The sequence below is a fragment of the Carettochelys insculpta genome, chromosome 2, assembly GCF_033958435.1.
Source record: "Carettochelys insculpta isolate YL-2023 chromosome 2, ASM3395843v1, whole genome shotgun sequence".
Lineage (NCBI taxonomy): Eukaryota > Metazoa > Chordata > Testudines > Carettochelyidae > Carettochelys > Carettochelys insculpta.
The window spans coordinates 64,219,539-64,235,406 of NC_134138.1; the positions used below are offsets into that span (position 1 = coordinate 64,219,539).

Below are 15,868 nucleotides of genomic sequence, written 5' to 3' on the forward strand. Positions count from 1 at the left end.
CTAGACATCCTCTAGCTGCTCCCACAAACAGCTATCTAAATAGCTCATACACCCAGAAATCTGGTCATATGCACCAATAATGTCCCTTCAAAATGGTTTTTCTGGATTGTAGTCCAACACATATTGGTTTCTGACACTCACATTCAGGATCTTGTCAGTTTAGCTTAATCTCTGTACCACCACCATTGGAATACCGGGGTGAAAGCCAACTTTTGAAAGACACTGAAAAGAATAAAACAGCTCAATATGTACGATACATTCATAGCCCCAAAGCTCCCTCACTGGAAGGTCCACCAGACTTCACCTATAACCTCCCCCTCAAACTGTATTTCTGAATAGCAAGCCAGTTAGATCTCCTTGGTCTCCTCTCCACATGACCTAGATTGCTTTTCATCCTCCTCTAAACTGTCTGCCTCCAAGGTTAAGGTACTGAAGTCATTTTAGGAGGAACTTAACAACCCAACTCTGGGTCAAGAAAAATAACAAAGAAACCTCCCTTGTCAAATACAGAGGTGAAGGCAGTGCAACTTCACAGGTAGAGCAGTATGAGAGAGGAGAACTGGAGGTGCTGTCAGAGGACAAGTCAGTGGAGAAGCCAGAAATGGTCAGAGTCAGGAGTTCACAGGAGGAGGATTAGGGCTAGAACAAGAGAAGTTGTAGATTGGAGCCAGGGCCAGTGCAGAAAGCTACAGGGCTTAAATGGCAATCTGTTGGCTCTTCTGTCCAATCATGAAGTAGTCACTGAGCGAGTATTTGTTGGGTCTAACACTCAGTTCCTAAATGTATCACAAAGAAAATGGGGGGAAAAAGTCCTTTTCTTCCCCTCCCCATCAGCCTACCCATCATCAGGGTTATGAAAGGTGTGTGTTGATTTTCTCACAATTACATTTAGGTTCATTTGTATTCTCATTCATTACATAAGCTTGGTAGATGTTTCTATAACCTTTGTTCTTTTTACAGATGGTGTTAACCCTAAGCCAAAAACTTCTAACTCAGGGAGAGGTGATCCAAATCTGTCTGGTCTCTATCCTTTACCTGTCCAGTTTGGGTGACGATTCCAGAAGCTGTAGCTCCCACTGGCAGAGCTCTCTGGTTCATTGAGACACACAAGCCACCTCACCATGACAAGGAATGAACCATGGACAAGAACATGCAAATCAAGAGAAAAAAGTGGGGATGGCTAGGTCACACTCTCAGAAAACCATCATACAGCATAGTCCATCCAGCGCTTACATGGAATCCACAAGGAAAACTCAAAAGAGGAAGACCTTGGACAATGTGGAGAAAATCTGCTGAGATTGAAGGACAACAACTGGGGTACTCCTGGAGTCAGCTAGAAGTTTTGTCTTGAAATGGAGCAAAGTGGGGGAGACTTGGAGATGACCTATGCTCCACTCGGCATACAAGGGTTTAAGTCAAGTAAGTCAACTCAAGCATTACCGATTAATGGTCCTAGTTGTGCCATGATACTAGGTATGATTTACTAGCAAAAGCTCACATGCAGCTGGATTTGGAATCTGTTGACAAGGAGAGTTGGCCAATTCTGTCATGCTATCACATACTATAGCATTTATGTAGGTGCTGTGATTATAGGAATAATTGAATCAGAATCTATAATGGTATGTTTATTCCTGTCTGGGTGTTGAGATATTGCAATGTCTTTGGTGAGTCAGAGCAAGAGAGCTGACACAGCCCACAAAAGAACACCATAATGTGAATTGCCTATACTTTTTTCCATCCTCTGGTCCCACCTTCATATGAAAAGTTAACAGGAGAGAAATGAGCTTCTGATACTTGGCTCCACAGCACAGTCACCAATGGGTATCAGAATGGATTCTCCAGAAGATAATTCGATTAGGGCCCAGACACAGTGGTGTTGAACAACATATTGACTTTTCAGGAGGCACTATCTGAAAAGTAATTTCCTGCGCTAACAAGGAATTATGTAAATAGAGGAAAAATCAAATAAAATGGTTGATCAAGGTAGAATAAATTAAATACTCTTGGTTCATACAGATAACCAGAAAAGATGATTTTGATACAATTAGCAGAGTCACACCAAAGAAGCCAATTATGATTACAGGCAGAGGAGAAAAAGTAAATTTGCCCAGTAAATGTGTTTGTTCTATATTTCTCATGGTTTGTATAGTAAAAAATGGGTATGTTTCAGGAGGAAACTGGCTGTCAAATGGAAAAACAGTTTATGGGAAATTTTGAAATAAAATCTGTTTTGAAATGTATCCATTTTCCATTTTAAACAAAATTTCCGTTATATTTTATCAATACTTTATGTTGACATTTATATCAAAATCATGTTGAATAGCTATTTCAAAAGAACATGGAAGAAAATGTGAAGTGTTTTGTGAAAAATGGAAGATTTTAAAGACATCTATGATTTTGCACACATGGTTCTGTTTTCAAAAAAGGCTAGTTTCTCCAAGCTTTTTATTACAATTCCTGTGAAAAAGGCGCACCTCAAGATTACAGAGAGAATAGAATATTTATAGCTAAATGTTTAGACTGCAAAGTGCTCAGTACTTCCTCTGTTACTCATACTAATACTTCACTGCAGAAGTAGTTCTGTTTAAATTTTATACTTGCTGTGAATAGAATGGTAGAATCAGGCCAAAAGAAAAGAAGTCTGAAAGTTGTATCTAATTGAAAGGCAACCATGCTGTGATGCAACTGAGTGTGTCAGTATAAGTACTTCCCAGGGCATGGCTGAGAAATACACTAACCAGCTAAGTATGGGCTAGTTTCTAAATGTGAAATTGTGGGCAAATCTGATAAAGTGGAAAGAAACATTTTCTAACAAGTGAAAGAAGATCAATTATCCTTGATAAATAAACTCTGGCTAAACTCCTGGCTCCACTGAAGCAAAGGCAAAACTCTCCTTGAATTCCAGTGAACCAAAATTTCATCCACTGTTTCTCCTCATCTTAAACATAATTAGTAAAAATTTTTGAGAAAGAATATGGAGATTCATAACATGATTTGTTTTTATGTAAAACAATGTTTAGGTGCCTCAGGCTTTAAAATCATTAAGATGGATTATCATATATGGTTTATACAAAGTGTCCTTTTTATCTGAGAAATATCTCTTACGTTCAGGTTTGCTCCAAATACCCCAATTGCTTGGGCTAGACCCAGTGTTTTCTGACCAGCCTTCTCCACACACTGGAGCCATGGCTACACTGCCCCTCCCTTTTGTAAGGGGCACACAAATGCGGCTGATCAGAAATGCAAATGAGACACAGATTTAAATATCTCACATCTCATTTGCATACTGGCATGGGATCTTGATTCCAGAAGACCTGATTTCGAAAGCCAAATGGTGTACATTTGAAAGGAAACCCCGATTTTGAAAGCACTCTCCTTGAGAAGCATTAGGAAGAAGGGCACTGTCAAAATCAGCATTTCCTTTCAAATGAACCCATGATTGTCTTGGCTTTTGAAATCAGCTCTTCCAGAATTGAGCTCCCACGTGAGTAAGCAAATGAGGCATGAGACATTTAAATCTGTGCCTCATTTGCATTTCTGATTGGCCTCATTTGTGTGCCCCTTCCAAAAGGGAGGGTCACTGTAGTTGCAGCCTAGGTGGGTATGGTTTGGAGATGCTGAGACTGAGGTCACTCCATGCTGAAGTATTTTGGGAAGTTTTTTAACCTAAAAACTAGACTGTAATTACCTAGCACCATTAACCAAGTTCTTAGTAGTTTAAAATTTAGTTTTCAATTGTCAGTTTACAGTTGACACTAGAAGGTGAATAATAGAATACAGTTAACGTATATTACTGTGGCCTTACATTTAGTTTACTGTTTAGAGAAGTGTAAGGACTTCAAGCTACACATTTAGAAGACACAATTTTTCATTTTTTTAGCTAAGCAATAGAAAAGAACACTACTATGAGTATTCCAGACTTCATTGCTTTTAAATTAGTCTTTATTTTTACTTTGAATCCAGTTTCATATTTTAGAGAGAGGAAGAATAATACCCAAATAATAATAAAACCCAAATAATAAATTAAGTGGGCTTATTTCCTACTCACAGGACTGTTCCAAGGCCTGTCGTAGTGAATGGAATCCATTCCATGGAGTTCTCTTTGACTTAGATGAGGTAATACATTAGTGGAAAAACAGGTTCTGCCTGTCTTCCACTCCCAATCACAATCACCTTGGGCTTCAATAGTAAAAGACAGCGTATGGCTATTAAGCCCTACCTTGAGGGGTGTGTGTGTGTGTCATCTCTTACTATGCTAAAGAGAATTCTAAACAAATTAAATATCCCTTCAACTAAGTCACACTTATATGATTATATCACACATAAATATCAGTGTTTATAGAGTCTGAATATTGTCATTTACCTCACCGTTATCAACATTTATTGTTTTGTATAACTCTCCACTGATCTCCCCAGGTAGAGTTTCCTGTTTCTTTACTGTTAACTCGTGCTGTGTTGTTATTTATCTGCTGTTTGCATTTTCAACTATTTTGAGGAAAGGCTTACTGGTGTTACAGGCTTAATTGAATGACATGAAGGAGAAAAGTTATGCTCATGCTTAAATTTTGCCCATATGTTTAAATTATGCACTAAGATGTTTTAAAAACATAATATTCTGCCTCTATGGCATACAAGAGGTATTGTATGTTTCTACCCAAATCAAGATTTAAACTCCTTAGGCTGGAGCCACCCTACAGTGGGAAGATCGATCAATGACGCTCTCAGGAGGTCAACGCCCACCCCTGTACTCCTCGCAAGATGCGAGGAATAAGAACGGTTGGTGGCAGAAACACTCCCATCAACTGTGTGGTCAGACATGGAAGTCGACCATGGATAAATGCATTTTACCTACATAATTGGCATAGCTACAACTGCATATCTGTGGTTGAGTTCTATATATAATGTAGACATATACTTAGATAACTGAGTTAGCAAATCAAGACTTTGTAAGTACTCTCAACATAATTTCCCCATCCCCTGCCCCCCCTTGGATTTATAAAACAATACAAAACTCTGAATTGGGAGCTATAAAGTTATGTCTACACTGTCACTGGGAATAAGCCTCAATCCAAGTAGCCAGTCAAACGCTGCTAGGGATTGAACTAGCAGGCTAAAACCAGCATTGTTTTTGTTGTGGAGGAGACTGCAGCTCAGGATGTCAAGCCAAGGGAGTAGGATGGGCAAGAGAAGGGGTGTGGAAAGTGGGGGGTGCACCCCTTTGGGAGGGCATGAAGTTTCATAGCGAGGGATGCAGTATGATTGTCTGCTGGGTCCTGGGCTCATCCATTTAATTAAAAATGAAATATGTTACTGTTTTATGTACATGTATTCACATTTATATACCGATTAATAAAGATTTTACATTCTACATATTTTCTTATATGAGCCAAAAGAGTTTTTTTCATATGAACATAATCCAAACTGACAAATTTTGGTTGTCATAGACAGGTTGGGGGTGAGGGGCTGTTAGTTGCAGGGAATCAAAATGGGGCTAGATGTAAAAAGTTTGCTCTCCTCAGGCTAGAGAATCCAAGGAGCTATTCTTAATGCTCTAGCGTGAACCTCTCTGCCCACATTGGTCTACTGATTCCCAGTGGCAGTGTAGGCATACTCCAAAGCAGCATGTCATTTTCCCTTAGCCAATTAATAGCATGTTTGTCGTGTATCTGAATGTTCAGCTATTTTTAATTTGATGCTCTGCTTTTCAGGTAATTTTATAGTAGATGACACCAGTTGGGATGTGAAGAAACCAGTGTATTGGCAGGCAGCAGCAAGTCCAAATGTTGTGCAGAGATCCTGCAATCTGATCCATGCCAGTGGACCGTTAGTCCTGCACACACTCCCAGTGAAGTCAGTGGGGCTCTGCACAGGTGCCAGGGTCCACCCCTATGGGTCAGGTTGCAGGTTTGGGCCCTAGATGTAGGCAGCTTCTGAACTGCTTTGAAAATTCACAACATTGTCCAACAAGAGTGGCTGAAATGCCTATAATATACACATAAGTGGAACGGACCTGTACTGTGCGTACGTTTCGGCTGTTAGAAGGAAAAGAAAGAGTCTACCACTTGCAGACTTTGGTGTCACAGATTATATTCACAAATTCTGATCAACCCAGAATTATTGTTTAACACAGTAAAATGTAATTCAGCGTAGAAGTAAATGAAAAGTCCATCAGCAGTTTTGGAAGGACCTACTATACCTAGAATACATATTTTCAGTGTTATATATTAAGTACAACAGTGTTCGGAAATTTAAAAAAAAAAATCCACCAAAGAAGGGCCATGCACAAATTAATCTTTTTTCAATACAGTATCTAAGAGCTCTATTAATTATTGGATCAGTTGGTGGTATTTTTGAAAGTTAACACATCTGTTACGGTCTCTTAATCAAAAGTATGTGAAAAGTATCAAAACCCTTCCCCTCTCCCCTTTATTCTAAGAATAAACCCAAACAGAAAAACAGAAAAGGAACGTGAAAAGTATCAAAAGGATCAAAAGTATGTGAAAAGTTTTAAATAAGAAAAATAGCGGTGCAGGTGTACAGTATGGGCAGGGTAGGAGGGATCCCATTATTGATACTAATGATCCTGTGATAGCACCTAGAGAGCACAGGCCCCAGTTTGTTAGGCTTCAGGCGCACACAACAAAAATATGGTCTTTGTCCATTTTTTCGGACTTTCCTCTTCTCTTCTGAACTGTTATTTACATGTACTGAGTAGTTCCTGAGCCTCCTGTTGAATTTGGAATATTTAGTTATGCATAAGAAGCCTCAACAGATGTCTCCATTTTGTTTTTGTTTGTGTTGCCTTTCCCTCATCCAGCAGGAAAAATATTTTATCCCTAGCTGGGAAAGGAAGAAAAGTGAACAGCCTTCCTATAAGGCTGCAACTAATTGGAGCTCTGTGGATCTGCCAGCAGGGATGTAATGATAGCGCTACTATGAGTATTCTCCCCCTCAGATGGGCTCACATCTCCGTTGTTTCCCCAGTGACGAGAGAATTACTTGAATCAGTTAATGTTTATCAATACAATTAGATCTTTGGTTGGAGATGTAAAAATATACTTTTTTATTCATTAGTGTTTGCTTACCCATCTTGTTAACCCAAAAACTATTGAAGGGCACATATACTAGAGCATGATTTCCCAAACTGGTGTTGTGCCCCCCTGGAGGGGGCATGAGGCGACCCAGCCCCCTCCATCATTCCCCCCATCTGAAGAAAAAATTGGCCTTTGCTTCCGGCTCTCAGGCCCTGCCATTTTACGTGGGTAACCTTGTGTAGCCACTATAAAAAGCAGGCAGCTGGCAAACACCCACATGGAGCTAGCTGCCTCTTGCAAAGGGGAGTGAGTGTGGGTTGGGGCAGGGAAGGGGAGGAGGAGAAGGATGGGGTTAGATGGGGGCTGGGGGTGCCTGGCTTACAGGAAGGTGATGGAGTGAGTGGGGGACTGGGGGTGCCTGGCTTTCTTGGGCAGGGGGCCTTCCAGGGCTCGGCCGGCTGGCTTGTGGGGCCCATGGGGCTTGGGCGGCTGGCTCTGGCATTGCAGGGCTGGGGCGGCTCAGGCTGGTAGGCGGGTGGTGGGCCCCGGCATTGCAGGGGTCAGTCAGATTGGACAGGCAGCTTTGGCAGCACAGGGCTCAGGCGGGCAGGCATCTGGCCAGCTGGGGTTGCACCAGGCACCCACAAGGGGCCAAGAAAAACTGTTTGTGCTTATTTTTAATTTCAAATAACATTTTTATATGTAGTTTGTTTATTTTAAATTATGAATTGAATTTTTTGTTAAGGGGGGGTTGGCTGATGGTGAAGAAAAGGCAGAGGGCATGAAGGTTTCTCAAAAATCAAAGGGAGCGCATGATGCCGAAAAGTTTAGGAACCACTATATTGAGCAATTATGGGTCATATCAGTGGCCCTCCTTCATCTCAGTTGGCTGCAAGATTGTTGTAACCAACTCGGTCTCCTGAAGTAGGGTAGTTTTGCTATATTTGTGTATGTAGACTTTTTGGAGTGTGTTGCACTTTGCTTGCAGAAGCGCATAGCTCAGGCTACGTCTACACTAGAACGCTACATTGAAGTAGTTTATTTTGAAGTAACGACATCAAAATAAGCTACTTTGATGCATATTGTCTACACATCCTCTGGGGCTGGCGCTGTCAGTGTTGAGCATTGAAATAGTGATGGGGTACATCAAAAGGGGTCACCCTGGATGGAAAGTCAGAGTGTCTACACACACAAGCAACCCCTTTCAAAATAAGAGTCCAGGAAAGCCTGTGGACGGGATCACAGGGCGGACTAGCCCTTCCGGGGCAACAGCAAGCTGCTCCTTTAAAGGGCCCCTCCCAGACGCACTCGGCCTGCACAGCACAAGTCCTGCCGAGCCGACACCAGACCTGCACACTTCCTGCGAGCAGCGATGGATCCCCAGCAGCAGCAGCAGCAGCTGGAAGCCCTCCAGGCTGTCGCCCAGGAAGCAAGCGCCCTCCTAGGTGCTGCATGGAAAGCTGCCCAGCAGCTGTTGGCAGGGCAGCCCTCCCTGGGGGCAGATGGGGGTGCCCCAGACCATCGGGCTCCCTTGTCCCCCCCCAACCCTCAGGCAGGTGCTCTGCCGCGTCTGGAGTTACCCCACCAGCTCCAAGTGGTGGGAGCAGCTGGTAATGGGGGAGTGGGACAACATGTGACTGTGGAACTTCGCATGTGCTGGCAGACCTTCCTGGAGCTCTGCCAGTGGCTCACCCCTGCACTGAGGCACCAGGACACCTGGATGTGGCGTGCCCTCCCCGTCGAGAAGAGGGTCGCCGTAGGTGTCTGGAAGCTGGCCACTCCAGACAGCTACCACTCTGTGAGCCACCAGTTTGGTGTGGGTAAGGCCCCAGTCGGGGCAGTCATCATGGAGGTAAGGAGGCCTGCACATGCATACACTGTGGAGGGTGGGGTGCCGGGAGGGGTGCCCAGGAGGGGGGCTGCCCTGGGGGTGCTGGGGGCACCCTGCACACCCTCACGGGTGCTCATGTCCCCTCCCCATAGATGGTCCATACACTGAACGCCCTGCTCCTCCAGAGGGTTGTCTGAATCGGGGACCTGGATGCATCCATCATGGGCTTTGGCTCCATGGGGTTCCCGAACTGATTTGGGGCCCTGGATGGGACCCCATCCCTATCCATGCCCCAGACCACAGCGGGAGACAATATATAAATGGAGGGGGGTGCTACTATGTGTTTCGTAACTTGGGCCTGTGCCACTAGCAGGAGGTGCGGACCTACATCCCCCAGGGGAGATCCTGCTGGGGGACTCCACTGTGCCCCTCTGCCTCGTGGCAGATGTGGCCTACCTGTTCCAGCCCTGGCTCATGTGCCCATACACCAGCCACCTCAATGCCAGCCAGGAGTGGTTTAATGGCCACCTGAACCATGCCTGCCAGGTGGTGGAGAGGACTTCTGGCCACTTGAAGGGCCAGTGGCACTGCCTCCTCACCCACCTGGATGTTGGCCTGCAGAACCTCCCCCAGGTTGTGGGCATGTGTTGCATGCTCCACAACATCATGGAAAGCAAGGGGGAGAGGCCTTTGTCCAGGGGTGGGCGGTCAATGCTGGCATGGGCTACCCCCAGCTGGCTGCCATACCCAGTCACCAGGCTCAGCAGGAGGGCGTCCGGGTCCGAGAGGCACTGTGGCATATTTTGATCAGGGGTCCCAGTGAGTGCCTCCCTGGCCAGCCCTGGCAGGTGTCCTGCATACTGCCCCCACCACCCCACCCCCAACAAGTACACATCACATGGATGTGGGAAAAATAAAACTTTGAGTATTGATAACTGTTAACTTTAAACTATGATTTCTGCACAACAAATCTATATATGGGGGGATAACTATACATACGTGGGGGGGCCTATGGCCAGGCCAGCCATTGGCCTATCACTCCAGGGCAGGGGTGGATGGGCACGACCCTTGGCAGGTTCAGGTCATGCCCCCCCCCCCACTTGTCCGTGGTCCCCAGCGCAGATGGCTGGGAGCCGGGAGGACCAGCAGGTGGGACTGGGCTGCCTCCCCCACCCGGTCTTCAGCCCCTGGCAGGTGCGGCAGCAGGTGGGGTGGCAGGGAGGGCAGCGGGAGGTGGGAGTGAGGCCACAACCTCCTGGAATGACCTGTCAATGTCCCTGAAGACCCCCATGAAGTCCTACCATGCTGCCTGGCTGTAGGCGGCCTCCTCCCGGTTGTGGCGGAGCCTCTCCTCGGCTACCTCTACCTGCTGCCGGAGAGTTGCCAGCACATAGGGGTCAATGGCAGCTGTCCCCTGGGACTGGTGGGGGCGGGTCTGTCCTGGCGCTGGCGGTGCCCTGGGCACGGGTGGTCCCTGAACCCCAGGGAGCTCCCCAGGATGACAGATGGTGCCTGGCTGTCTGGGGCATTGGGTGGTGCAGCTGTGGAAATGGGGACGGAGGGAGAAGAAGGCCATTAGTACTGTTCCCTGGCCCGTGGCCCACGCTCCCCCATCCCCCCATGGGGCGCTGAGTCCCTGTCCCCTGTTGCCTGACCGTGGGCATGGTGTCCCTGTGGGTGGTCCAATTGCATGAGTGGCTCTCCCCCCCGGGTTGGGGCACAGCACTGTCTGTGGGAGTGGGTGCTGATGGGCACTGGTGGCTGGGCCGTGGTGGGCCGGAGTCTGCGGGGAGTGGGGGGGGGCCCCCCGGTTGTGTCTGGTGCCCCATGCCCCAGGTGTATGTGCCCTGTTGGGTATGTACCTGACAGTCCACTGCTGGGGTCAGGTGATGCCTGTCGGCTGGGTGCCTGGCTGGAGCTCTAGGATGGGAGATCCATGAGGAGCTCCCCCTCCTCACTTGTGGACCCCTCCTTGGTGGTCCCAAGGGCTGGCTCCTCTGCTGGCCCCCAGGGTGCAGGGCTAGCCTTCGGCTCCGAGGCCTGCTGGGGCTCCTCAGCTGTGGTGTCAAAGATGGCCGGGGGAGAGAAGATGTACCAGGGCCCCAGGATTGCCCTGAGCTCTCTGTAATAGAGGCAAGTGGCAGGGGTGGCCCCAGACCAGCTGGCTGAGTCCCGGGCCTGGGCATAATCCTGCTGCAGCTCATTTACTTTGTTCCGGATGTGATCCCGGGTGCGGGCAGAGTGACTGCAGATGGCCAGGCCTCTTGCTCCCTATTACATGGAGCACCTTCTCCTCACCCCACAGTCCCCCGGGTCTCGGAGCTCGGTGTCAGTCCCGGAGGAGTCCTGCTGCTTCTTCTCCCTCCCTGCCCCCCCGGTCTGGATGCCTGGGAGCCCTGTGCCTCGGGGGGGAGCCCTGGGGGTACTCAGGAGGCTGGCTGGCTGCCATGGGTGGTGGGTGGGCGGCTCAGGATGTCATGGAGGGCATGCAGGGTGAGCACATGTGGCTGCTGCTGCCTGCGTGCTCTCAGCTTCCCGCCATATGAAGTCTGGGTCCATGGTGCTTTAAGGGCTGCTGCACGTGGTGATCATAGAGCCCTGCAGGGGCTGGGCAGCACATCTCAACCCCACAGCTGATTGCCACCGTGGAAGACTCCGCTGTTTCGAAGTAGTGAGACGTGGATCGTCTACACGTGCCCTACTTTGAAATTCAATGTTGAAGTAGGACACTATTCTCATCTTCTGAAAGGAATAGCGATTTCAACGTCTCGCCACCTAACATCAATTTCAACTTCGAAGTAGCGCATGGTGTGTGTAAACGTGACACACACTACTTCAAAGTTGTGCTGGCTACTTCAAAGTAGTGTTGTGTACAATCACAGTGTTGTGCCGGCCGCAGTGTTGTGTACAATCAATACACACCTCATTTCATGTGCTGTTGCTTTACTTTTATGTCACTTCAGTAATACTGGTAGGAAGAAATCTCTACAGATGGAAACCAGTGGAATCTGGCAACCCTGTGTGTGCAACAGTAAACAAAATGTCTCACAGACCATACATAGAACTGTGGTGGGCTGCAGGCTGCCCACCACGTTGCTAGAGTGTCAAATATACCGTGTCACCTTCCACTGAATTGTACTTGTCGTATCTAAAACTGGGTTTTGCCACTTCTGAAGACTGTTAGAGAATGTGTAGGTGACACGTCCTCACTGGATTAAAAACATTAGACAAAAAATGTTTGGTAACAATTAAAAATAGATCAAAGTATCTTAAAATACTTATGAATAAAAGGACAGTAATATAGGTTCATAAAATCTGCCTTGAAGTGTACAACAAGTCTTGTTGTGGAATGTATCCTGCATACAAATACAGATATCAAATTCTAGCATTTTCCAATGAAAACACTGTGTAATAGTTAAAACTTAGCAATAGAATTTGACTCTTTTCTCAGCCAGGCTCATCTGGATATTTAGGCTTAAAATTCTTTGTATTTATTAACCCATTCTGATTATATTTAGCTTTCTTATTTTCCCTGACCGTGTCGGCCGACTGTGATAATTTTTCTATTGTTAACTATGCTATAAACAATGCATCTCCTATGGTCAATTTTATGCTGAAAGTCAGATCCTCAGCAGATATAAATTGATATAGTTTTTTGACTTCATTGGAAGTATAGGTCTAACCTCTCTAGTCCATCACCCTCAGGACCTGGCTGGTGCTGAACCAAAGAATTTGCCATACCACAGGAGGTCAATGTTGTCTAGCAGCATTACCAGTACTTTCACTTCTTATTGGGCTCTTAGAAGACATTTAGGGGAGAATTACAGTCAGTAGCACCAACAGACAATGTAGGGCCTGGGCCCAAGATGGGAGGAGATTGCAGCACCACACCCTCCTTGGGCAGGGCCAAGAGCAGAAGGGGTCAGCCCTCAGCAGCACCTGGATGGCAGTGCTGCCCCCCCCATCCCTCATAGGCGCACACAGTCAAAGCAGCGCTGCCAAGGCATTTCAGAGTGGCCCAGAGATCCAGCTGCTGCTGCCAAAGTAGCAGTGGCGGTGGTGGGAGCTCGGAGCCAGACCTCTGGTGCTTCTTGGAGTTTATATCAGTTGAGGATCAGGCACCTCTTCCCACCCCTTTTTTTTATGCTCATGAATCTCTGAAATAATAATTTAGCAATAGTGTTGGCCTGTGTTTTGCATTTAGCTAACGTAAGAAATGTTACATCCAGGCATTTACTAAAAGACTAACTTTCAAAAGGGAGGGTGGGGACATTGCCTTTTTTGGGTGAATTTCAGAAGTAAGTCAGGGTAATTGGGCTTCTGACTATTTGATTGGGGGAACAAATTTGGCAGCTTGAAGGGCAAGTATTTGGGGTAGTGCCTACAGAAAAGAAAGCCGAACCTTGGACTTATATTCTTATGGGTGCATCCTGAAGTCTTTACTCAGGCCTTTCTCTAGTGGAAGTCAGTGGCAATGTATCCTGAGAAACAAAATATACAGTGTCTCCTATGATACTTGCTCTGCTGTTCTTAACTTTGAAAGGCTCCTGCCATCTTGTGTTCATAGCAGTGGTGCTGGAACAATTTTTAGGGTGGAGGTACTTAGTGACACCTCCCCCCATCAATCCTCTTTGTGCTCCTCCAATGGTTGACAACTCTCCTGAACAGGACTGATCAGATGCCATTTGCAGCGGTGGTGGCCAGCCTGTCAAGACTGGGACAGCTGGCAACCCCAGCCCCTCACCGCTTCTGGCTGGGGCTGCAGCTGAAGGCAGCTGCTGAGCGGGCTGGCAGCAGGATTCTGGGTGTCAGCAGAGCCACCAGTGGCCCAGAGCCTGGGACTGGCTGGTGATGCAATCCTGAGGGCTGGCACAGACATGAGGCCACCAGCTGCAGGACTTAGGGAATGGCAAAACCAATTGGGCTGATTGGACCCAGGAGACCTGGCAGGATCCCATGGAAGCCTCCTAGATACCAGGACCCAGGGCTGGTGATGCCAATGGATGGCTGACAGTCAGTCCAGCTCCCATGGTTTTGGGGAAGCTGGAAGCAAAGCCTGGGGGTGCTGTAGTACCCCACACTCACCCTTATGTACCATGCTTAAGTACATGGAATGGCTAATGTACGTGGACTGACAATATAGGCTTTCTTGATCTATAATTGAATTGATCACAGTGGCTCAGGAACTAGACATCTCCTAAGGGAGCTCTGATTTCAGGCAGGAAGTATAGGTTGAAACATCAATAATATGCTTAATTATTTTTTTTAAATATTATTAGCACCTTGAAAATATCAAGGTCTAAAAAGAGTTTAAACTTTGTATACATTTTGGCTGCAAGAGGTGCCTCTTGTAAGTATTAAGATAAACAAACTGAAGCTGTTGTTTTCATTAGCATGTAACACAGAGTCCAGTTTCCTTACCTCACATAACACTAAAGCAAAGTTCAGTGGCAGAAAGCAACTTGATCTCCTGAAAGTATGAGTCTAGATAAACTACAGTACAGGAAAAAAAATCCAGTTTGTATACCTATTGACATTGCTTAATAAAAACATCTAGAACACTGGTGCTTCTGGGTGTGTTTCCAATAGCAATGTGATTACAGTGCTATGTGGATTAAGTTACAATCCTTTGAATTCTGACCTTCAGTCTAAAACAGCTTTAGAGGTTACTTTTTTTCCCGATTTGTGAGATTGCAGCAAAAAAGAGTTAATGCTGCTGGAAGGAAGTTGGAGGAGGTGGGGGAGGGGACTTTGAAGCCATATGAAAGGTTTTCTTTCCTCTGCAGTTCCTTTGTAACAACAAATATAGCAGCCTGATTCAAAGTGATTATGCAAAATTCCAAAATCTAGTATGCAGCTATTGAGATTTCTGTGAATATAATTACAATGGAGACCCAAAGGGAGAAAGATTGGACCCTTTGCAAACAAATGACTGTGCATGATGTAAGTGCTAGTAAAGATCAAAGCAAATCGCTAGGGCTGATTGTAGTTAAACAATGCAATGGAGAAACAATTGATAGAAGTGTGAAAACAGTTATCTATGTAATGACACTTTTAATTGAAATTTGCCCTTTTTTCCTTGTCAGTACAAGGCCCAAAGCATGGAAAATTTATGAACTTCACTTTTAGAAGACACTTCACCATTCCTGAATGTTGTAAGAAAAATACTTGTGGCTGATTGAATATTTCAAGGTTGAGGACATACATATTTGTTATATTCAGCTAACCCACGGTTTGTGATTTAGAAAGTTATGAACAAACTTTGTGTGTATTTCTGAATAAATATGTCTTTTCTTTTATAAGTCAGATTTGAGCTTGAACATTTAATTCTTACCATTCCTTTTAGATTCTTAATGTCTTTAAATTAAGCAGCCAATTCACCTTTTATTTGTTTTAGTCTTGTATGCTTTGGGTTTAAAAATGATAACATTACTGCTACAAGTAACCAAGATACAATTATTATCCATTACTCCATCTACAGTTGAAGAGTGACTTCACCATGCTGGGAGTTAAAAGTATGGCACAAAGTTAGCAAATAATAACTAAATGGGATTCACGACAAATAAACTCCTAGTTTCTGTGGTTAGCCGACATGCATATTGTTCTTGCAGAATTTAAAAATCATGAGCTGGTTTGTAATTCAGAACTTAAAAACACACAGTGATTTTCCAGCTCCTGTTACACCTTATGGGAGGTGCTCACAAAACTGGTTTTGTGCACGCTACTGAAAAAATGATTAGAGAAAAGACAATCTGGTGTTCCTGAGACGGTTTATGGGATACAGTGTACTGGATTTATGAAGCTGGCAAAGTTATTGCTCAGAGCAAACTGGTAATTATATTGCTAATCCCATTTTATACAAGGTGTCAATAAAATCAAAGATGAGGAAAGTTTTAAAAAGTACTTCTTGGAGAACTAACTACCTAAAACCTGCAAAAGCATGTTTTATATTCTTTACGGTGTCCAATTAATCATAATATGAGATAGTAGCTGATTATTTTGT

General features: G+C 45.5%; 1 protein-coding gene across 7 annotated transcripts in view; it reads left to right on the forward strand.

The window, feature by feature from the left end:
* The window catches only part of EYA1 (EYA transcriptional coactivator and phosphatase 1), a 276,879-nt gene that overhangs the window by 123,012 nt on the left and 137,999 nt on the right, over positions 1-15,868 (forward strand). For all 7 annotated transcript variants that reach the window (XM_074987087.1, XM_074987091.1, XM_074987092.1 and 4 more), the window contains one exon: positions 961-1,419. In XM_074987087.1, the coding sequence (XP_074843188.1) occupies positions 1,387-1,419 (33 nt within the window). In that variant the 5' untranslated portion in view covers positions 961-1,386. The remainder of the gene's footprint in view (positions 1-960; positions 1,420-15,868) is intronic.